Source organism: Sorex araneus, chromosome X, assembly GCF_027595985.1.
Source record: "Sorex araneus isolate mSorAra2 chromosome X, mSorAra2.pri, whole genome shotgun sequence".
Taxonomy (NCBI): Eukaryota; Metazoa; Chordata; class Mammalia; order Eulipotyphla; family Soricidae; genus Sorex; species Sorex araneus.
The window spans coordinates 344770102-344792506 of NC_073313.1; the positions used below are offsets into that span (position 1 = coordinate 344770102).

At 46.6% G+C, this 22405-nt stretch overlaps 1 protein-coding gene across 4 annotated transcripts in view; it reads left to right on the plus strand.

Annotated features, from left to right (window-relative positions):
* ASAP2 (ArfGAP with SH3 domain, ankyrin repeat and PH domain 2) overlaps positions 1-22405 on the plus strand; it is a 178908-nt gene that overhangs the window by 64440 nt on the left and 92063 nt on the right. For all 4 annotated transcript variants that reach the window (XM_055119820.1, XM_055119819.1, XM_055119822.1 and 1 more), the window contains exon 3: positions 17710-17855. In XM_055119820.1, the coding sequence (XP_054975795.1) occupies positions 17710-17855 (146 nt within the window). The remainder of the gene's footprint in view (positions 1-17709; positions 17856-22405) is intronic.

Sequence of the window (22405 nt, forward strand, 5' to 3'; positions counted from 1 at the left end):
CATTGAATTCTAAACAAAAACAAGTTTCCTATATTGATACACAGATACATGTCCACTCTAGGACTGTATTTGGGCATATCTCAAGGTAATAAATAAATACTGAATGATTACCTGACAGCTACTGACTTGTTGAAAGAAGAAAGCTGTTTGTTCTTGATAACTAACATCTAAGTAAAACTAAACAAAGGGGTGAATTTTTAAAAATAATCTGAGTGATCATCAAAAAAGACTATAAAACACTTCTCTTGATACAGCACTGAGATTTACTGAGACATGTGCTCAAGTGTTCCTCAGGGGGCTGCCTTCTTCCAAGTCTCCATGGATAGGGTGGCAGAAAGAAACAGTCATGGTTTTAATGCTTTCGAACACTGGGCGCATACCAAGTGATTTCCATCCATTACACTAATCTTTACTGCAAATAGTTCTTGTTTCACTATCCAGGAACCTTGGGTTGAAGGGGCAGAGTGTTCCCAGGACGTCCCTGGAACTGGGCTTCCCCTGGTTCTGGTTATGTATACCGCTTCATTCTGCCTGAGTCTTCAGTGTGAAACACATGCACCGCCTCTCTTCAAGAATTTAAGAACTCTCTCCTGGGGCTGGAGTGATAGCACAGCGAGTAGGGCGTTTGCCTTGCACGCGGCCAACCCGGGTTCGAATCCCAGCATCCCTTTTGATCCCCTGAGTGCAGAGCCAGGAGTAACCCCAGTGCATCACCGGGTCTGACCCAAAAAGCAAAGGAAAAAAAAAAACACCCTCTCTCCTAAAATGAGTCAAAGGGACAGTCATATAATGATTGTTTTCATTTGTGAAACAGGCAAAATAAACAACACAATATTGCATGAGAATAATACCCCAAAAACTAGGGCCAGGAGGACTGTAAAGAGCTTGCCACCCAGGGCAAGGGAGAGGGCAGTTAGGACAGAGAAGGGACCACTATGACAGTGATAGAGGGAAATGATCACTCTGGACAAGAACTGAGTGCTAAAGGGATGTAAAGTGATAAGCATGATAGCCTTTCAGTAGCAGTATTGCAAACCACAGTGCCTAAAAGGGAAAGCGGGAGGGGAAAGTATCTGCCGTAGAGTCAGAGGCAGGCTGTGGGGTCAAGAGGGGGACAGGAGACAAACTGGGGACTTGGTGGCAGGAAATGTACACTGGTGAAGGGATGGGTGTTGGAACATTGTGTTCCAGCTGGAACTCAATCATGAACAACTTCATCACTGTATGTCTCACAGTGATTCAATTTTTTAAAAAAAAGGGGGAAAAATTTCCTCAGATGGATTCTCAGTTTCTTGACAACCATTGGATTTTATGAGTATTATAAGATTTTTTTTTCTTTTTGGGTCACACCCGGCAATGCACAGGTGTTACTCCTGGCTCTGCACTCAGGAATTACTCCTGGCAGTGCTTGGGGGACCATATGGGATGCCGGGGATCAAACCCGGGTCGGCCGCATGCAAGGCAAATGGTCTACCTGCTGTGCTATTGCTCCAGCCCCCAAATATAAGATTATTTTTTTAAAGTGTGTTTAGTTGACTTTTTGAATTAGAATTTAAATATAGCACAGTACTTCTATATTCTGATCAGATTCAAAGTGATTTTTAAGTGGTATCAAGAAGGCAGCTCTTAGCAGAAGTATCAGTGCCGTGATGTGCTTGAACCTGCAGGGTCAGGTGACTCTGCTGGGCTTTGGGGACCTGTGTCTCCAGAGGTTGGCCCAGCCACAGCCGTCTTATTTTTAAACCAACAAGCAGAGACGGGAGAGCCTGCCACGCTCCGGTCTCAGGAAACTCACCTTTGTGAGTTAATTGAGCAACACTTCTGTCTGAGCTGCCTTTCTGACCTATATTCTGAGTCTGTGCCACAAACCTCCTTTCTGTCTCTGCCCCAGAATCATTTTCCTAAAATGCAACCCATGATGTCACTTTGCTACCCAAAACTTCGCAGTCTTTCTCCTTGTTACCACACTGACATTTGTGAAGGTGAGTACCAGCGCCTGGGAAGAAGAGGAAGCCTCTGTGAGCGCTAGGATTTGGGGGAAGTCAGGGTACAGCCCAGGTAGCTAAACACTGCTTCCTGCTAGGCCAAGCAGAGGTGGGAGAGGAAATTAGACTTGGCCTTTCCCTGAGGTATTTGGCTGTGCAGAAAGTAACGACACTTGCTCCAGGAATTAAAGATTGCTCTCGACTCTTCTCATAATTATATGTTTGTTCTTTGCTCCTCAGTAATATGACAAGTTCTTATCATCAAAAACTGGTGCTGGGTAAGAGTGTAGGATAGAGAGCATGTGGGGCTTGGAATCCAAGAAGCCTGGAGTCAACACTGAGGTGCCACTTGCAAAGCCCATGATCTGAGAAAAAGTATTCAGCCTCCCTCCCTCCTTCCTCCTTCCCATCCCTCCCTCCCTCCCTCCCTCCCTCTCCTCATCCCCCCTCCCTTCTTCCTCCTTCCCATCCCTCCCTCCCTCCCTTCTTCCCTCCCTCCCTCCCCTCATCCACCTCTCTCCCTTCTTCCTCCTTCCCATCCCTCCCTCCTCCTTCCTTCCTTCCTTCCTTCCTTCCTTCCTTCCTTCCTTCCTTCCTTCCTTCCTTCCTTCCTTCCTTCCTTCCTTCCTTCCTTCCTTCCTTCCTTCCTGTTTTGGGGACACACCTTGTGATGTTCAGATGTTACTCCTAGCTCTGCACTTAAGAATCACTCCCGGGGCTGGAGCAATAGCACAGCGGGTAGGGCGTTTGCCTTGCACACGGCCGACCCGGGTTTGATTCCCAGCATCCCATATGGTCCCCTGAGCACTGCTAGGGGTATTTCCTGAGTGCAGAGCCGGGAGTAACCCCTGTGCATCACCGGGTGTGACCCCAAAAAAAAAAAAAAAAAAGAATCACTCCTGGCGGTGCTTGGGGGACCATATGGGATGTGGAGGATTGATTGAACCTGGCCGGCCATGTGCAAGGCAAGTGCCTTACCGCTATATCCGTCCCCAGCCCCAGTAAGCAGTCTAAGCATAGAAGCTGTGTGCGAACTTCCTGTGTGCATACCTAGAATTGCCAGCACAGAGGCTGGTAGATACTTAATACATACCCTCTAAATATTCATTGTGTTTCTGCTGTTATGTTCTTAGACTGTCCTCAATGTAGGAGAAAGACTCTTACAATTTCGCATGTAAGCAGTGGAAATTACTGCAGGCCCTTGTATTCTGCTACATTAGAATATTTAAAACTGTCTCTGGGGGTTTGAGGTGCCACAGCTGTGTTCTTACAGCCTGAAAAGCTCTGAGTGGTGTTTTTGTATTTATTTTGTCTTTACCATACTACTACTTATTTGCACAATTACCTCAGTATTTTCACTTGGTCTTCAAAGCCTTTAATATTTATTCTGGCTTTACAGGAACAAGTTAGCCAGTTGTTGCTTCAGAGTCGCAGTGACTCTGAAATCTGAGTGCCCAGACAGCTCGGACAGCCTGTTGAAATGCAGAGTGCCCACCTCCTAGTCTCTGCTTCAGAAGGTCCAGGTTGGAGCCTGAATATTTGCTAAGCTGCTGGTCTTTGAGAATACTCCCACCGACCACCACCTGCCCCTGAATTTAAACACTGGCCTGGGCTAAACGGGTATTAATGTGGCCTACATAAAATCATAGTCATCTTGCTATGGCAAGTATGTTGTGTTTGTTCCCAGTTTTTTTTTGTTCCCAGATGACAAATAACCCAGCTAGATTGTTTTTTTTCTAGAATATCTTGTGTTCAGTTTTGCAAAAATAGCTATTATAATAATTTGTTGACAAAGTTCCCTTGAGTCATTTTTCCCACTCATAGACTTCTATCTGACCTCTTAAAAATAAAAAACAAACTCAGTTCATACTCTAAGACTTTTATTAGTTAAAAATTTCCCAAGTGTTCTTTTAGCCCAAAGGTGTTTTTTTCCCTTTCCAGGAAGTTGGAGCTGACATTTTTCAGCTGTGTGTGACATATCAGTGGGTGGAATAATTCATCTTTATCAAGAAAGAAACAACAAAAAACTTTCAGTTTCACTTCCTTAAATTACTCTGCATTAAAAACTTGGTGGAGTGGAATAGCCCTTCTTTGCTCTCCATCTGAATGTCCTACAGAAATGGTCACACTGTTAAAATGAGAAGTGCAAAAAAAAATTCCTGTTTCCCTTAGGCCTCATTACTTCCACCTGCAAAAGAAAATAAGAATGCACCTTTGTGTGATTCTACCTGTCATTTGCAGTGCTAATTAGAATGTGATTGTTAAATTGATTCCAAGTTTAAAATTAATACAGGGAAGTGGGGCCTGGTATGTGATTCAGCAGTAGCATATTATTTTTCTTGCACATGTGAGACTCTTGGCCTGATCCCCAACACTGCCTTAAAAATAATTAACACTGAGAATTATTTGTCATAGTTACCAGTTGACTAGACCAGTTCAAAAGTAATATATGTAATAGTTTTGTATACAATGTATATAACAATAGGAAGTGAAGTTTCATTGTGTGAGAAGTTATGTTTTGGCATGATTTTGTACCTATTACATTAGAACAATAACAAAAATTAAAACCTTCAGGGTTGGGAAGTAAGTGAAACTCATATTCTGCTACGTGGTTATGGCATTAAAAATGGGGCACAAATGGAATTTTTGGGAAGCAGTTGACAATCATTATCAAGAACAAGTAAAGCATTTTGTCTGAAAAGATGTATAAAGATGTTCACTATATTGTTAGGCTGTTATCATAGTGGAAAACTAAATTCAGATATAGCTACTTGATGAAACTATGGTTAGGAAGCATTATGAAAAGATGCTTAGGGTGAAATCTTCAAACAATAATGAGAATAAAACTTATCTATAAAAGAAGAGGCGGTCATGACAAATGATGATAAGTATACTAATTGAAACATACGAATAAATTCCTAATGCTTAGGAAATAAGTATGCTTAGGAAATATATAAAATTAGCTTAGCTCTGTGCTAATAGCTTATTATTCAAAGACGACCATCACAACAGTCTTGCCAGTTAGGCTGTATCCAAGACTCTGGCCCCAGATGAGGTCACCTCGGCACAGAGCAGTGACATGCCAGGAGTTAATGTCGGTCATCAGTGGAGCTGAGGTGTTCAACACCCTGGTGTCCACCTTCAGCCATGTCACCAGACTGCACTGCCTGGTGCACAGGGGAGTGTGACATGAGGATACCCAATGCAGGAAATACAGACATGCTCCAGGCAGGTCTGAACTCTCTGGCCAAGCCATAGTGAGCCTCACGAGAAACGGCCAGGTGTTTTGGGTTTGTCCTTGTTTTTATTTCCCTCCAGTATCCTTTGTTGTTGTGATGGTGGGTGGTTGGGGGGGTGTGGGGGGTGGTTCGCAGGCAGCTTGTTTGTGGTCGTGCACGCCTGGCCTTGGTGCTTGCTGGCGTTGCATACTTAAGTTGCGGTTTAGCGTGCACACATTCTAGAGGCAGTGCAGCTGGGACGGACAAGGGAAGGAGAAATGTCGTCTGTAAAACCCTGGCTGAGTGTAGGAAAAAACAAGTGTGTGTGGTAGCTGCTGTTCTGTGAGACTTTGGGCCATTGCTAATCCAGGGGCTCCTTGTCCCCCAAGGGGGGGCGTGGGGGCGCACTGCGATGTCTGCTGTGTCTGTTGGAGGTGGAGAGGGATTCTGGGAGTGTCTGCGAACAGAATCATGTCCCTAGGGCAGCGTGAGGGAAAAACAGGGACAAAGACAAAGCCATCCACGGTGGCAGAATGCTCATTCTATAATGTAGCTAATTAAATTGTTTTTACAACAAAGGAGATCTGCGTAATTGGATGTGAAATTTCTAATAGTGCTGCTGGTCCACAGTTAACCCCTGTTGACTCACCTTCCTCCTGCCTGCAGTGCCCGGGGACTCAGGCTAAAGGAGAGCCCTGCCAGTTCTTTCGCAAGAGCCTGTCTCTGTCTGCTGCTCGCGCTGATTTCAGAGCAAGGCAAGGAAGGCCAGTCGCCATTGGGATGAGGAGGGCCGGTGACACTCGACTGGCTGCTGCAGCTGCCCTCCTGCTCTGATCCTGCAGAAGGAAGCTTCCAGACACTTCACCTTCTCTGAGGGCCTTTCCTCTCACCAGGCCCAGGAGACTGGCCTACTCTTAAGTCGTAGTGTGCAAAGGGTGCTGTGTTAGTCTCTTTGACCTTGTGCTGTGATGGACTTATCCTGAGGTGACACCTTCCTGAATTGTCTGTTTGCAGATACCTGCCTTTAGTTGCTCCGGCACATTCAGCCTCTTAAACATACTGTCCGGCCCAGTAGCCCATCCAGTGAAGTCCTTCATCCACCCCCTGCCTTCCTCCTCGGGCACATCACTGTCACCTCTACCCATGCAGGGCCGGGGGCATGCTTGAATGCCCGCAAGCTTTTGTGTTTCTAACCTCCTTATTGCAACAAATTGATCCGTATGTGAGTCCTTCTCTTTTATTGGAGGCTTGTTTCCTGAGGGTAGGGCCATCTCATAAATCTTTATATTCATTAGTGCTTGCTGCATAATAGACTTTCAACTTGATTACATTTTACTGTTTAGTGGGTCTTCAGGAAATATAGAGTGTATAAATGAAAGTGAACGTTGATATATTTTCTGTACTCAGAGCCTATAATCCGAAGTGACAGAAAGTACCGACACGAAGAGGCATCTTGTATACCACTTTCAACCCCTACCCCCTTCCTTTGTAAATGTGCCATCACGAGATCACACTTGTATAGAGGTGGTTAGAGCTGTGTCAGGGCCTTCACACAGACTGCCAGCTGCCATTTATCATCAACACAGAACAGGACCAAAAGCATAGCAGAGAAGTCTTCATATTTGATTTGTGTGTGTGTGTCTGTATGTTTTTCTTGTGGGGATAACCTTCCTGGTTGGTACTCAGGGCCCCAGAGGCACTCTTGGTGCTTCTTGGTCTTGGCCATGCTCAGGGCCATCCGAATTATGCCCTAGAGGGAGCCGTGCAGTGCTGGGACTCTATCTAGCTCAGGGCTTTCTATAAGTCACTCCTGCCCCTATCCCAAGCTATTCTCTAGCCCCTTACAGCAGATCTGTGTGAGTTATCTGAAGAAGATAACAAATAACAGCCCTTAAATGCTCCAGGAAATGAGGGCATCAAAAGAACTTCCACAGACAGAAAGTAGGAGGAAAAAGTTTATGGAAAAGCTAGACAGAAGTCATAGAGCTAAAGAGTACAGTTTTTGGCATATCCAATACGCATGGGTAGCTTGCCGGGCTCTCCGAGAGGGGCAAAGGAATCGAACTCGGGTCGGCCGCGTGAAAGGCGAACACCCAACTGCTGTGCTATCGCTCCTAAAAGCAGTAACAATAAGTCTCTCAATGAGACGTTATTGGTGCCCACTTGAACAAAGAGTACAGTATCTGAACTATGAGAGAAAGAGAGAGTGAGTGAGCGAGAGAGAGAGATTCAACAGCAGAATGGGAAAAGCCAAAAATTGAACCAGTGAGTTCAAAAGTAAAATAGTGAAAACAACTAAAACAATCAAAAAAGATGAGCATACAGAGAGAAAATAATTAAAACCAAAGAAGAAAATATGCAGGCTGTATGGGACATCAAAAGGAGTGAGCTCCATTTTAAAAGACCCAAATACAAATTTTAGAACTGAAAAATACAATATCTGAAACTGAAAATTCTCTAAATGTAACAGTATGAAGATAACAAGGAATAAAACCATAAGCTTTAAAGAGTATTCATTCTTTTTTTTTTTTTTTTTGCTTTTTGGGTCACACCCAGCGATGCTCAGGGGTTACTCCTGGCGTTTGCACTCAGGAATTACTCCTGGCAGTGCTTGGGGGACCATATGGGATGCCGGGGATCGAACCCGGGTCGGCCGCGTGCAAGGCAAACGCCCTACCCGCTGTGCTATCGCTCCGGCCCCAAAAGAGTATTCATTCTTTTTTTTTTTTTTAGAGTATTCATTCTTAACATCACAGTGTAGGGGTTCCAGGAGGAGAGAAGGAGGCAGAAGCCTGTATGAAGAAATAATCGCTAAGAACTTCCCCACGCTGAGAAAGGAGGCAGGATGCCAGATTGGGGAAGTTCAAAGGCTTCCAGACATGCAGCAGCCCAGCCCTGTGATCTGCTTGGGACAGTGTCACAGGAGGCAGCTACAGGACACACTGGGGTCTGAGACGCTGGCAGGTGCCTTCTTGGCAGCTTCTCTTACCCGTGTAGTTGACACCTTGTTGGATCTCATGCTCCATCGTAGCTGACCCCGAGGGCAAATAGCTGAGCTCTCCTAGGACTAGAGATAGTAATCTGAGCGCTTTCTCTGGCAGGAAAATAGACCAGGTCCTTCTAGTCCACACCTGACAGCTAGCAAGCAAGTGACATCCCAGCAGACAGAAAGCACCTGTGGACCTCCCCCAAAGCATAGCAGAGATGACAGCAACCCAGGGCCAGCCACACACTGTCACATGCCAGCACAGGAGTTCACGTTCCATGCCCAGTGGAGATAGAGGCCTCAGGTCTCTCTTAAATCTACCCTGGCCCACCACCATCACTGAGGCAGCCAGCCTAGTGTTTAGTCCTGGCTGCCTTGAACTGGTCACTGCCCAGGCATTCGATCCTGGTACAGAGGTATCCACTAGCACTTCCTGTCTCAGCTCACTCGGACCCCTGAGAAAAACACAGGTCTAAGCCCCTCCCTGCACCGTAGATAGGACACAACCCCGGGGGGTGTCTTTCCTGGCAAGGCTCTCTCAGTGGGCCGGCCTTGGTGCGCTCTCTGTCCCTCTTTCATTTGTCCTTGCTTCGGGTCATTTCTTTATAGAGGAATCCCAGTTTGAGTGTAGGTGGTACCCTCTTGGCCCTGCCCTGTTCTGAAATGTTTTTATATTTTAACAACCAACCCCCATCTTGACCTTATTAAAGTCCTTGGCCGGCAGCCTAGACACACCCGCAGAGATGCATCCAGTGATAGTGTCTTTCCTCAGGAAGCAGGGTCAGAGGGGGCCGCTCGGGAAAGGCTGGCCAGAAATGAATTTTGAATGAATCTTCAGAGTTGGACAAGCACAGCATGTTGGGGAAAGTGGAGGGAATGGCCAGTGGCAGAGCTCCGGAAGGAAGGCCATCTTTCCCTCTGCCCTCTGCTCTCTTGGGCCTGGCTTTCAGAGGGACTTGATGAAAAGAGGGGCGTTCTATCAGACCCTTTCTCGTTGTGGTTCCTTGTGTCTCATCAGATAGCATGTAGGTCCTCAAGTTCCAGAGATTGTCTCTACTCTATCAGCTTGCCCAGGAATGATCATCCTCTTGTCGGCAGGTACAGAGAGCCCAGATAAGCTAACCAGGAGATGGTCACAGGTAGAGATCCCGCTAAGAAACAGGGATTATCTTTGACTTTAAGAAATTGCTTTTTCTGGGGCTGGAGCAATAGCACAGTGGTAGGGCGTTTTGCCTTGCACACAGCCGACCTGGGTTTGATTCCCAGCATCCCATATGGTCCCCTGAGCACTGCCAGGAGTAATTCCTGAGTGCATGAGCCAGGAGAAACCCCTGTGCAACGCCAGGTGTGACCCAAAAAAAGCAAAAAAAAAAAAATAGCTTTTTCTGAGACTGTGCTATCCCTGAATTCAGAGGTGCCACATAAGAGCAGCAGCGTGAGAGGTTGAGTTTGCCTCAGCGTGACCCTCAGTGGTCCCAGCCAATAGTCTCACCAGGAACAGGAGGCTGGAGGGTCCTCTTGAGTAGGATTGGCCAGGCAAGACTGGGAGAACACCAGGCAGCCATTCACCCCATTTCTCGCAGCTTAAGGCTTGTTAGAGGTGGGTGTGCTTGCCTGGAGGGTTGTAACACATTTGTCTTAGTTAGCTTACTGTGGAGAATAGTGACTGTGGTAAATGGATGAAGAAACTGTTCCTAATGTGGTTGGGAAAACTATGGAGCTGAGAGTCAGAGAACCTGGGTTCCAGCCTTCCTGCTCACTAGCTGTGGGACCCTGAGCAAGTCAGCGTCCTTTCAGAGCTCAGGTGTCCTTGTCTATAAAGAAAGGACTCACACCTGGACACGTGTTCAGGATTCTCTGAACAGAAAAGAACGAAGGGGTGTGGAAGGGCCCAGGAGGATGGGGGAGGGAGAGGTCTGCGCTAGCTGGGATGGTGGGGAGAGTCCTGAAGTCGATGCGGGCAGAGGCTTTCTAGCTGCTGAGTATCCACTGACTCTTTATTGATTACTTAATCAAAGGGATTGATTCCTTCCCACTCCTGCTGTTTCTCTGTTTGCACATCCTACCTGACCTTGAACCCCAGTTCAGAGGTCTCCTTGGTCTCTGAACCCGAGATCACCTTGCCTAGTGCAGGTCACCAGTGCTTGGATTGGTGTCTCTTTCCTTAGGGATCAGCCACGCTCTTCTGTGTGTCTGCCCAGCGGATGGTCGCACGCCTGTGCCAGTAACCAGAAACTGTCTGAGGGGGCGAGAGGTGGAAGAGGAGGTGGTGGTGGGGAGCCGCCCGGGAGCCTTGCCCATCCGGTGGCAGTGTTGGCTTGCTGACTTGTTTTCTCTCTCAGTTGTGGCCGCCTTTTGTCCTTTTTGGATCCAACAGTGTTCTTCAAGCTATATTCAGTGGACCTTCTTCTGGATAATAGTTCTGTCAGAGTAACAATCAAGTAAGCTAGAAGTCACACTATGAATTAGCACAAGTTTGTGTATGTGCTGCTGGCTTCATAATAGAATTTTCTGGAAGTCTCTCATTTTGTCCTTCTGAATGAATTGGGCAGGGGGAATATGACTTTTGTCCAGTGGGTGATGAGAAATGGGAGGGACTGCTGGTGAAAACGGAGAAGAAACTCCATTCGGCGGTGATCCCAGTCACTTGGATTTCCATTATAAGTCTCTCTCACATCGGAGATTTTGGGATCTGGATCATTAATAAGAATCAGAGCTTAAGATATTTTTCAGCAAGGAGGAGGTGGAAGAGTGAATTCTTTTAGAACAGCTTTTGCAGTTCTGTAAATAAAAACTGCTAGACCCAGTCTGGTTTCTTTCCAGGAGGTTTATTATTCCCAAGCTATTTATTTAGATTCCTATTTTAAGTTTGTATTTGGCAGAAGAAAAACAGAGGCACTCGACTCTTTTCTGTTTCCTACTAGGGAAATCTCAGTTTGGGGCAATCTGGAGCAGTAGGTCATTCAGTTAATAGGTATTTACGGAGGGTCTCCTGTTCTCACAGCGGCCACCATGCAAGTGACGATAAAACACACAGAAGGGCACAGGACAACAGTCGTTACCAAGAAGCTTCAGATTTATTTGCAAGCAGAGAACTACGTGTTACAAGCCCCATTTAGGATTAAGAGGTTCCCTTGCCCTTGACAGGAACGATTTAATGGCAGAAAATTATATTAGATAATAATAGTCATTATTACTACTACTATTATGATTGCATTGCATCAGGAAACTTTAAATACATGAGATTTATGATGATAACCCAAAAGCTCATTGGTCACTATTGGTGTTGCTGGGATCAGCACATGATTTTGAAGATTCTTTTTTAGGGAAAGGTACTTTCAAAAAATTAAGCTATTCCAAGTGATCAGCTGAGAAGCATCTTGGGAAGATGGTGGGGAGTTTGTACACATATCTTGGTGCTGAAAAATGAAGTCTTGCTGTTTCTCTGTGCCAGGTTGGTTGACTATAAGAAGAAGACAGGTTAATTTTTCCTACAGGTGACCTTGGCTGGGAAGCAGCTTGTGTACCCAAACAGAGGGTGACTTGATGTCTGTCCCATCTCTACTAAGTCGGGATTCTGGGTTAAGTCACAACTCCTAAACATCACTTCATTCAAAAGAAAATGTGAGGGTGGGAGTGATAGCACAGCAGGTAGGGCATTTGCCTTGCATGCAGTTGACCAGGGGTCGATTCCCAGCTTCCCATATGGTCCCCTGAGCACCGCCAGGAGTAATTCCTGAGTGCAGAGCCAGGAGTAACCCCTGAGCATTGCCAGGTGTTACCCAAAAAGCAAAAAAAAGAGAAAGAAAGAAAGAAAGAAAGAAAGAAAGAAAGAAAGAAAGAAAGAAAGAAAGAGAGAGAGAGAGAGAGAGAGAGAAAGAAAGAAAGAAAGAAAAAAGAAAGAAAGAAAGAAAGAAAGAAAGAAAGAAAGAAAGAAAGAAAGAAAGAAAGAAAGAAAGAAAGAAAGAAATGTGGAGCAAGGAAAAGCTTTTTCACAAATGGTTTTGGGAAAACTGGTCAGTCATATGTGGAAAAAAAAAGGAACACAGACTCCTTTCTCCTACCATGTACAAAAGTCAATTCAAAGTGAATTAATGACTTTGATATCAGACCAGAATCCATAAATTTTATTGAGGAACACATAAGCAGAACCTTTTATGACACTGAACCTAAAGGCATGTTCACTGATTCAGTGCCATTGGCCAGCAAACAGGAGCAAAGATAAACAACTATATCAATTTAAGGAGCTGCTGCACTGCAAAGGAAATGATGGCCAGGGAAAAAGACACCCCCAGGGTGGGAGAGAATATTTGCCCCACACTTATGTGATAAAGGGTTGCTAGTCAAAGATATTTGAAACACTGGAAGAACTTTGCAAGGGGGATAAAAAAAAAAACCCCAACCCCATCAAAAAATGGCAAGAAAAATTGAACAGAAATTTCCTCAAGAAGGACATACAGATGACCAAAACATTTATGAAAAAATTTCTCTGCATCACTTATTGTCAGAAAATTGCAAATAAAAATAAAATTGAAATACACCACTCACCAGAGAGACTGGTACAAGTCAAAAAGAACAGAAACAATTCAGGGCTGGAGCAATAGTACAGCGGGTAGGGTGTTTGCCTTGCACTTGGCCAATCCGGGTTCTATTCCCAGCATCCCATATGGTCCTCTGAGCACTGCCAGGGGTGATTCCTGCACTCATGCAGCAGAGCCAGGAGTGACCCCAGAGCCAGGAGTAAACCCTGTGCATTGCCAAGTGTGACCCAAAAAGAAAAAAAAAAAAAGAACAGAAGCAATTAGCTTTGGAATGAATGTGAGGGAAAAAGACACCCTCGGGTGGGAATGTTAACTGGTTCAATCTTTTGGAAAGATTTCTCAGAAAACTAAGAATTGAGTTTATTATGATCTAACAATTCTGCTTCTGGGCATCTCACCAAAGGACCCAAAATCTCTATTACAAATAGAAATACTAGACACTTGCACACCTATATAGCACTGTTTACAAGTAGGGGGGGGGAAAGTCTGCAGTAACTCAAGCATCCAAGAAATCTGTTCCTGCTAAATCTGTTCTTATCTAACCAGCCAAAAAAACTGCAGTATAGATGCTCAGTGAAATACAGCTCAGCTATAAGAAGTGACAGAATCATGCAATTTGCTGTTACGTGGATGAATTTGGAGAGTATCATGCTGAGTGAAGTTAGGAGAGGGACAGACACAGATTGATCTCTCTCATATGTGGGATATAATGCCCAAACCCAATAAGACCTGGGAACTGGTCTATAGAAGTGAATTTAGCAGTGATGGTTGGGGGCGCTGAGACAGTTGTGGAGGGAAGCAGACATTCTGGCTGGGTGTTAGAACAGTGTGTACATGAAATCCTACCATTTATAACAGTGTAGATTACGATGCTGAAAATGGTAATAAGAATAACTGTCTAATAGTACAGACTATAGTATAGACTACCCAAGACACTTGCCTTGCATGCAGCTGACTTGAGTTTGATCCTCAGTACCATATATGGTTCGCTGAGCACAGCCAGGAGTGATCTCTGAACACAATGCCAGGAATAAGCCCTGAGCATTGCCAGGTGCGTGTGTAGGGGGAGGGACGCCGTCTCATAGTGTTATCAGGTTAAATTGATCAAAAGAAAATGCCTTTCTCCTCTGGCCCCCCACCCTTCCAAATTGGCATCTCAAAAAGCAAAATTTCTTCACCCTCCACTTTGAGTGACATTCAAAGGGAAACTGCATCTTCCAGGGGGATGTGTAGTCATCTCCCCCAGCCCTATTAAGGAAGCTGGCGCACTCCACAGCATCCCCAGGGAAGCCCGTGGTCCAGAGAGCGGTGAATAAGAGAAGCCACACGTGTGGAGTTGTCTGCCTGCTTCTCTCACCCAGAGAGCGACTTCAGCAGTGGCCGCTGCTCTGGCTGTCACTCCCGTCGGAAACCGCACTGCAGTTGCCCACATTCTGACCACCAGTTTTGAATTAGTTATAAAATAGCATGTGGTTTCAAAGGAACTGCGTGGTTTCAAAGGAACTGCCTGTCACTGTGAAACATATGTTCTAGAATTGTAAGTAAGAGTGAAATGGGAGGTACAACTGATCTGTCTCCACAGTGGAATCCTGAAAACTTTAGTACCTTGGGTTTGAGTAAGGCAAAGCTGTTTCCTTGAAATATATTCAACACAAGGGTAGCCGGTTGGAAGGAAGAATGGGCCTCGACAGACAGGGTTTGACCCCAGCTCGGCCGCTTCCTCACTTCGTTTCCTAGGACAAGTCATTTGAGCTCTGAGTTCCCGTTTCCTTTCAGTATTACAGCAAATATTACAAGACTTATAAATGAAGTGTGGGGGGAAAAATCACATGGCATCATTTGTGCTCAGTACAAATTAATGACATCTGTGCTGCTGTTGCTCTCGCCAGAGCTGTAGACAACATATGTTGTGTGGTTGAACTCACTTCATTCTTAGTTTTGTTTTCTTTCCTTTGAGGTGAGGGGGCTTCCGGGCAGTGCTCAGGAGGCCCAGGGGCCTTGCTAGGGATTCTTGAACAACCAAGCGAGAGGTTCAGTGCAAGGGCTCGAGGTGAGTGGTGCTTGAGCCCTGTAGCTCCAGCCACTACCCGGGGCTGCACGCTGCAGTGCTCAGGGTGCTGAGGACGAAGAAGAGCCAGCTGATGCAAGGCTGCTCCTTCACCCCTCCTGTGCACGCTCGCTGCCACTGTTGGTAGCTGCTGCTTTAATTCAGCTGCTGTCGTATCTCACAGAGAGTCTTTGCCTCCCTGTGACTAGTGATCCCCGTGAGAAAACTGACCGACTAGACAGACGTAGGTACTGGCAGGGGTAGGACCCTGGTAGACCAGGGCTTCTGGGGGCTGTTCCTGAGGGCCATGCATTTTTCATGTGTGTGTTTTATCTTCTGTCACATGCCGAGTATAGTCTCAGACGTGCATTTTATATGTCCAGAAATCTCAGGTCCTTTTCTGAAAACAAAAATAAAATTGGAGAAGGGTCTGAGAGCTAGACTTCCCTTTCCTGTGTGTCTCTTCCACCCACATACGACACCCACTGAAGGTCAAGGCCAACGTGTCCCGCTGCTGGGATGGGTGTTCCCAACATTCCTGATCCCAGGCATCTGACTCAGGGGCAGTGACATTCCTCCACAACTGGTGTTCTCCTCACGCACTGACTGCCCTGGCCCCAGGCCCCGACATTGCCGGCCAGTGGTTTCATTCCCCTGAGGGAAGAATGTGGGGCATCGTACAGCTCCCTCTCAGCGAGGAAGTCACAGCCCTCAGCCTTGGTGACTTTCCTGTGCAATTTTGAGCAGCAGTTCACTCACTCGCCCAGTTGTGCCTGAAATGTAGTTGTGGTAAAGATTTACTGCAGTGATGAAAACTAAGGCATCAGGTATTCATGTATGCAGACTTTTAGGATAGAATGGCTTGAATTCTTTTTTTTTTTTTTTTTTTAATATGACTCCTACGACCCGAAGGCTGGTTCGGTGGCAGAAGGGCCATCCTTGGGAGTTCAGTGGGAGTTCAGTCCCCAGTGCTGCCCACAGACAGGAAGCAAAGTGTCTGTGACTGAGCCATGTGGAACCTTCTGGGCCACCACAGAGCAAGCCATCTCAGCACATGGCCAGGTGTGAGAGCACCAGCCTAAAGCGAGCAGTCCCCGACGAGAGGCAGGCGAGCACTAGCTCCAGGACGTGTGGGCACCACAGTGACAAGGGCGCAGCTCTCAGCGGACACATGTGCAGAGTGCTGCTGCTACGGAGCATCTCAGACCGGAGCAACAACATGGGGGGAGGGGTGCTTGCCTTGCACCTGCCCAACCCAGGTGTGATCCCTGGTACCCCATATGTGCCCTGAGTACAGAGCCATGAGTAAGCCCTAAGCACCAGTAGTTGTGGCCCCCAAACTAAAAAAATAATAAAAAAGAGTGTCCCCTGGCACACAGCATGGTGACTGAGCGTGCAAGCACTGAAGTCAGAGTATCCCCCCCCCCGCTGAGCCCCCAGTGGCGACCACCAGAGCCAGCCTTGTGAGCACAGTCACCAAGGAGATACACCTCCCAGTCATCACAACAACAAAGGGAAGGCAAGGAAAGGGACAAGGGGACCATTTTCGCTGTGGCTGGAGGACACTCTGGAGGTCAGTGCTAGAAAGTGTTATGCACGAACCCCCTGCCGTTAACATTACTGTAAACCACAGCACCTAAAATAAAAATCTAAACGTTCAGCCAGCACAGAAGACAGGGAATTGTTTTCCACTATGTGAACTCACTGTTATCCGTCCAGCAGTCCCAGTGACTCAAGAAGGAATCCGAGAAAAGACTCAGTGCCTTTACTTGGAATAACATCCTTGTGTGATGTTGATGGCCAGTGGGGAGACCAGTAACCAGAGTTTTCACTCCTGACAGTGTGGCTTTGTGAGTCAATGACAGCTAAATGCTATCAGGTGGATGCCCAGGGCTTGTTTTTTGTCTGCTTAAAAAAAAAAAAATTAAACATTTAGGGGCGAGAGAGATAATACTGAGGTTAAAGCACAAGCACACAGCTGACCCCAGTTCAGTCCCAAGCACTGCCAGGTATGCCCCGAAACATAGCCCACCCTCCTCCACACACACACAAAGCCAACAACAACACACAACAGAGGGCCAGAGAGATAGTACAGCAGGTAAAGTGCTTGCCTTGCATGCAGTGACCCAGGTTTAATCTCCAGCACCCCATATAGTCCCCTGAACACTGCCAATTGTGGCTCCAAAACCTACCCAACACACACAAAAAAGCAAAACATTGATCCTATGTATCAGGCGCAAAGATGAATACTCTTGGTTTCTACCAAGATATCAAGGCCATATTTACCAGATGAATTCAATATAAAACATGGGGTGTGAGGACTGGAAGAAGCCAAAGCCAGATACTCGGATGTCGTGTAGAATCATGGATGACTTTCTGAGGAAGGACAAGTGTTTGTGATGCATAAGAGTCAGGGAAGCTCTGAATCTGGGCAGAGGACACAGCCGCTGACACGTCAAGGCCGAAACTCCACTCTTCTGTGATTGACGGAGAATCAGAACCTGTGGATGTGCTTCAGGCAGGAGAGATCGAGCATCTCTTGGCTCGGCTTCTGTGTGAGAGCTGCGCGTGCCATTTTGACTGAGGATACCTGTCGTTCTATAAGCCACAGAGGAAGTGCTAGGAGATGTGGAAGAGATGGAGTATAGGGGTACATTGCTCATTTCTTTCACCGTACTGAAGACTGATGATTTCTGCAAGTCTCATGCCTTCCTGGTCCTCATACTTGTTTATTTAGGATACTTTTTAAAAGTTTTGCAGTTCCCCCAGGGTTGGTTTTGTGGCTGCCAGCTATATTCAGCTTTGTGCAACTTGCTCTCGCATTTTTATTCTGCTAATGTGCTGAGTTCTGTTTATGACCAAGAAGCGCCTGGTGGTGAGTGGGGATGGAAAGGTTGCTACACTGAACCTGCGTCTTCCGTTTCTCTCACAGCACATGTGGAAAATGAAGAGCAGTACACCCAGGCTCTGGAGAAGTTTGGTGGCAACTGTGTGTGCAGAGACGACCCAGATTTAGGAAGTGCATTCTTGAAGTTCTCGGTGTTTACGAAGGAGTTGACAGCGCTTTTCAAAAACCTGGTGAGTATCCTTGTGTGCATGCAGTTGTCAATCAGTGTGAAATGTCCACAGTTACTTTAGCTGGAGAAGTAGAGGGTAATTAGAATTTACTTGATAAGTTACAAGTCTCATAGTGACTGAATTATTCCTAAAGGAAATGTATTTCCTTCCTTCCTTCCTTCCTTCCTTCCTTCCTTCCTTCCTTCCTTCCTTCCTTCCTTCCTTCCTTCCTTCCTTCCTCCCTCCCTCCCTCCCTCCCTCCCTCCCTCCTTCCTCCTTCCTCCTTCCTTCCTTCCTTCCTTCCTTCCTTCCTTCCTTCCTTCCTTCCTTCCTCTTTCTCTCTCTTTTCTTCTTTCCTTCCTTCTTCCTTTCTTCCTTTTTTTTTCTTCTTTTTTTTTTCATTACATTTTGGGGCATATTGGTGATACTCAGGTAACTCATGGCTCTGTACTCAGAAAATACTCCTGGTGGTTCTCAGAGGACCATGTGAGATGCCCCTGTACTATCTTTCAGTCCCAGAAATGTATTTTCTACATAGACTTGGTCACCTTGAGAACACATTTTATAACTTTTTTTTTTTTGGTTCTAACAAGACATTAAACTCAACTCATTTTAAACGTACACAGCTGTGAAACAAAACCGATAAATGCTTTCATCTTTTTAAGGGCCTCTGACTTCAATTTTAATCGTTTCTAAATTGTGTAGACTAGGTTGTTTCTGGTAATTATAGTAGGCATTTAAACTTATAATATTTAATAAATATGTTTCAGACCTGTCTTACACAGTAAGGTAACCTATAATCAAAGCACAGAAATTACCATAAACGTAAAAAGGCCTTTTATGTTCCCAAATGGGGAGCTTAATAAAGTTTCACTTCTAAAGCAAGTAGAAATAGGGTGTTGGCACTTTCTGTCTGCGGATGGTGCTTGATAATGCGGGGAGAACACATTTCTTTCTTGACCTCGGCCGCCTTGTGCCATGCTGGCTGTGGGAACAGAACCCAGCAGAAGTGGGCAGGCGGAGGGCTGGTGTGACCCTGCCCAGGGGTTCCTCCATGAGGGCCCTGTGTACTGGCATCGGCCCACATCTTTCCTGTTTTTCCTCCTCGGCTTCTCCCAGAGGTCATGGAAGACCAGAGCAGGTCAGAAACTCAATAATGCTTTCTCTGGAGTCGTAAACAACGGTGCCTTTTTCATTTCTCCTGCCAGCGAGCTCACAGCGAGTGAAAGAGCAGTTCATCATTCCTCAGTGCCATGGTGGCTGGCTCGTGAGCCTGGCCATGGAGGCGCAGAAACAAGGGGGTGCAGTGTATGAGGTGGTAGCCGGGAGGGAAAGAAACATCACGGAGCTTCCTGGGCTCTGCACTTATAAAATGTTTCCGTTGGTGGAGAGAGGAAAAGTGCCTGCCACAGAGGGAAACTGGGGACACCGGCGGTGGGCAAGGCTCACTGGTGAAGGGACGGGTGTTGGACCATTGTGTGACTGAAACCCAATCATGAACAACTTTGTGACTGTGCATCTCGCTGTGATTCAATTAAAAAGTAGATCATAAAAATGATTCAATTTTTAATTTCAAAAAAAATTAATTAAAAAGTAAATCATTAAAAAATAAATAAAATATTTTTCTTGGAAATGGTAAAAATAAAAGGCCCTGCTTAAGTTTATTTTTAACTTGGGTTAATTTGTAGTCTTGTGGGCCTTTTTAATCAAGCCTGTTGTCCATTTCTGCGGTCCCGAGCAGGCTGACAGCTCACATGCCCCAGTGGGTCCCCGGCTGATGAGGGTCCCCCCACTGAGTCAGATTCGGTCTTTCACAGGCAAGGCTGGAGAAAACTCTCAGGGTCTAGATGCTTAACCTGCGGGGGGTTCTGTGGTGAAAGGCTCAGCCTCCCGCCTCATCTCTCAGACACTCCGTGGATAAAGCCCTTCTATGCATACAAAGCTACCAGCCGGCTTTTTAGTGCCCACTTCTTAAATATGAATGAGGCGGTCTCTTGAAATGAAAGCCACCAAAATTAACAGAGGGGAGAACAAAAGTTGGAGGTAACAAAGATAATGTAAAGAGCCAGTGAAAACATGAAAGAAACTGTAATTCCTCTGGGAAATGGGATAAGACATTGTACCCATGAAGGAAGAAAGGGATGCAGTTTGCTGGTAAAGAAGGGAAGGAGACAAAGTAAAAAAATATTAAAAAAAAAGGTTCAATCTAAGGGGAGGCCTGGAGATACAGCACAGGGGTTAATTTGATTTTGAGCTTGATTTCTGGCAACACAGCTGGTTCCCTGAGGCTGATCAGGAGTGATCCCTGAGTGCAGAGGCAGGAGTAAGCCCTGAGCACAGTTGGGTATGGTCCAGGAAAAGAAAAATCCAGTGGGAATAAGAAAATATATTTTAAAATAAAGAAGTCCAGTGACAAAGATTAGAGTAAAAGAAATTACCCAGAAGATAGACCCAAAAAGGAAAAAAGTGGGAGATACATAAAAGATGAGCTGAGGCGTCTCCCTCAAGGGCCAGCGTCCAACTGGTAGGCATTTAAGTAAAAGAAAACAAAGGAGTAGAAGCGGATGTCGTGAACATGGAGAACAAAGGACATTCTCTGAAGCCGAAGGCTCTGCATCGCCTTGTGGAAGGGCTCCCGTGCCCGGTGCTGATGCAAGGACCCGCTGTGGGGATCTGTGGGGAATGGCCCCAGAGCTTCCAGCCATGCGGAAAGCGAGTTCCGAGACATTTCAGCACTAACAATGCCGACTGCATCGCTGAACAGGGTCTGCTGCTGCAAGGAACCCAACTTAGCCTGTCATCCTGTCCTGATCCCCCTCAGTGAGAGAGCAAAGTGTTTCCGGCAACAGGACTCCTCGAGGTTGATGCCCGTGCCTCACGGCTCTGGAACTCCTAGAGGATGAGCGTTAGCAGAATAAAGAGGGAAGCCCAGAGGGGGACATACAAGCCAGGGAAGCAAAGCAGCGACTGCCTCGGGGTCCAGGAGGTCTGAGTCGGAGGCGCAGAGGCCAGCAGCCCTTGTTAGAGTCTCAGATGACGTCTCTCAGGTGCCTCCTGCAGCACAGCACACACGGGTGATCTGGAAGCGCCTGGCTTCTCCTCAGTGGTCAGTGTGGGCAGCTGCTTCGTCTTCACTCATCTGATGTCTGCACCTGGGCTTTCTCAGCTGTGAGATAAAGATGCTGATTCCACACTCGGCTTAGTCCAGCGAACAGAGACTATGGTTCTGACCCATTTCAACTTTTGTCACCCTTCCTTGTTCCAATCCCAGAAAGTGAGTCCATATAACACCCCACCCCCCGAGGCCTCCCCTCCCCACACACACACTCAACAGGTTAGATAACTGCGACTCAAGACAGTGGGAGGGAGGGCGGTTGAAAGAGCCACTCTTGCCCCCTGGACAGTCAGGCCCTCGCCAGCTCTCCGATGACATCTTGCAGGTTCCTCCTGCAGCACAGCACATGTGGGGGACCTGGAAACACCTGGCTTCTCCTCAGTGGGCATTGTGGGCAGCTGTAAGTGAAGCAGCAGCCGCTGCTGCTTTTTCTGGTGTTCTTCTGCAAAGCCAAATGCCAGGCAAGGCCTGGACACTGGCAGACACACTGGCCACCGCGCACAGCTTTGGCCACTCTCAGCATTTAAATCCTATTAAGATCCAGTCACTCTGCGCTTTCTGCGGCAAATTTTCAAAGAGCCACATCTCTGGGTGGTGAGCGCTGGTGTGGTATGCAGGTATCCTCGTTCACGTGCTCTTTCCAGCACCTACAGAGAGCTTGTGTCTTTGTGTCAAGCGCACACAGCAGGTAACTTAAGTCCAAAGGACAATCTGACTGCTACATCCAGGTCCTAAAATCCCAAGCCCATTCCGTTTGGGCATTATAAAGGGACTCAGGACCTCACAGCAATACCGCTGGGAGGAGGAGGCCGAGGAGACGGAGAAGGAAAGGAAGGGTAGGAGAAAGTGCGGCTTAGAAACACAGCATGGAGCGGTAGCACTGGCCTGGTCACGGGGAGGCCAGGTGCCTCAATTTCCTGATCTTTAAACAGGAATGAGAAAGCTAAGCCTGCCTCGCTGGACTGAGAGAAAAGGAAGAACCAGGAAAGGCTGTTCAGAGCTCCTGGGTAGTGTTTCATTGGCAGGGTTTGTTGCCTTATTTTAGTTCAGGTGATCATAGCATTAAGTCCTCGTGTGATACTTGAACTTTGACTTTGACTTCATGGAGCTATATATTATTATTATTATTATTATTATTATTATTATTATTATTATTATTATTGTTTGTTTGTTGGGTCACACCCGGCAATGCACAGGGGTCACTCCTGCCTCTGCACTCAGGAATTAACCCTGGCAGTGCTCAGGGGACCATATGGGATGCTGGGAATCGAACCCAGGTCGGCCACGTGCAAGGCAAACGCCCTACCCGCTGTGCTATCTCTCCAGCCCCTTTGGAGCTAGAATTGTTGATTGTCCTGTTTCCCAGAATAGATGGGTGGGAAGGACTCACGTGCACCAGAAACCGCTTCCCCCACTGCTCCAGGCCAGAGTGCCACCCCTCCAGCCACAGGAAGAT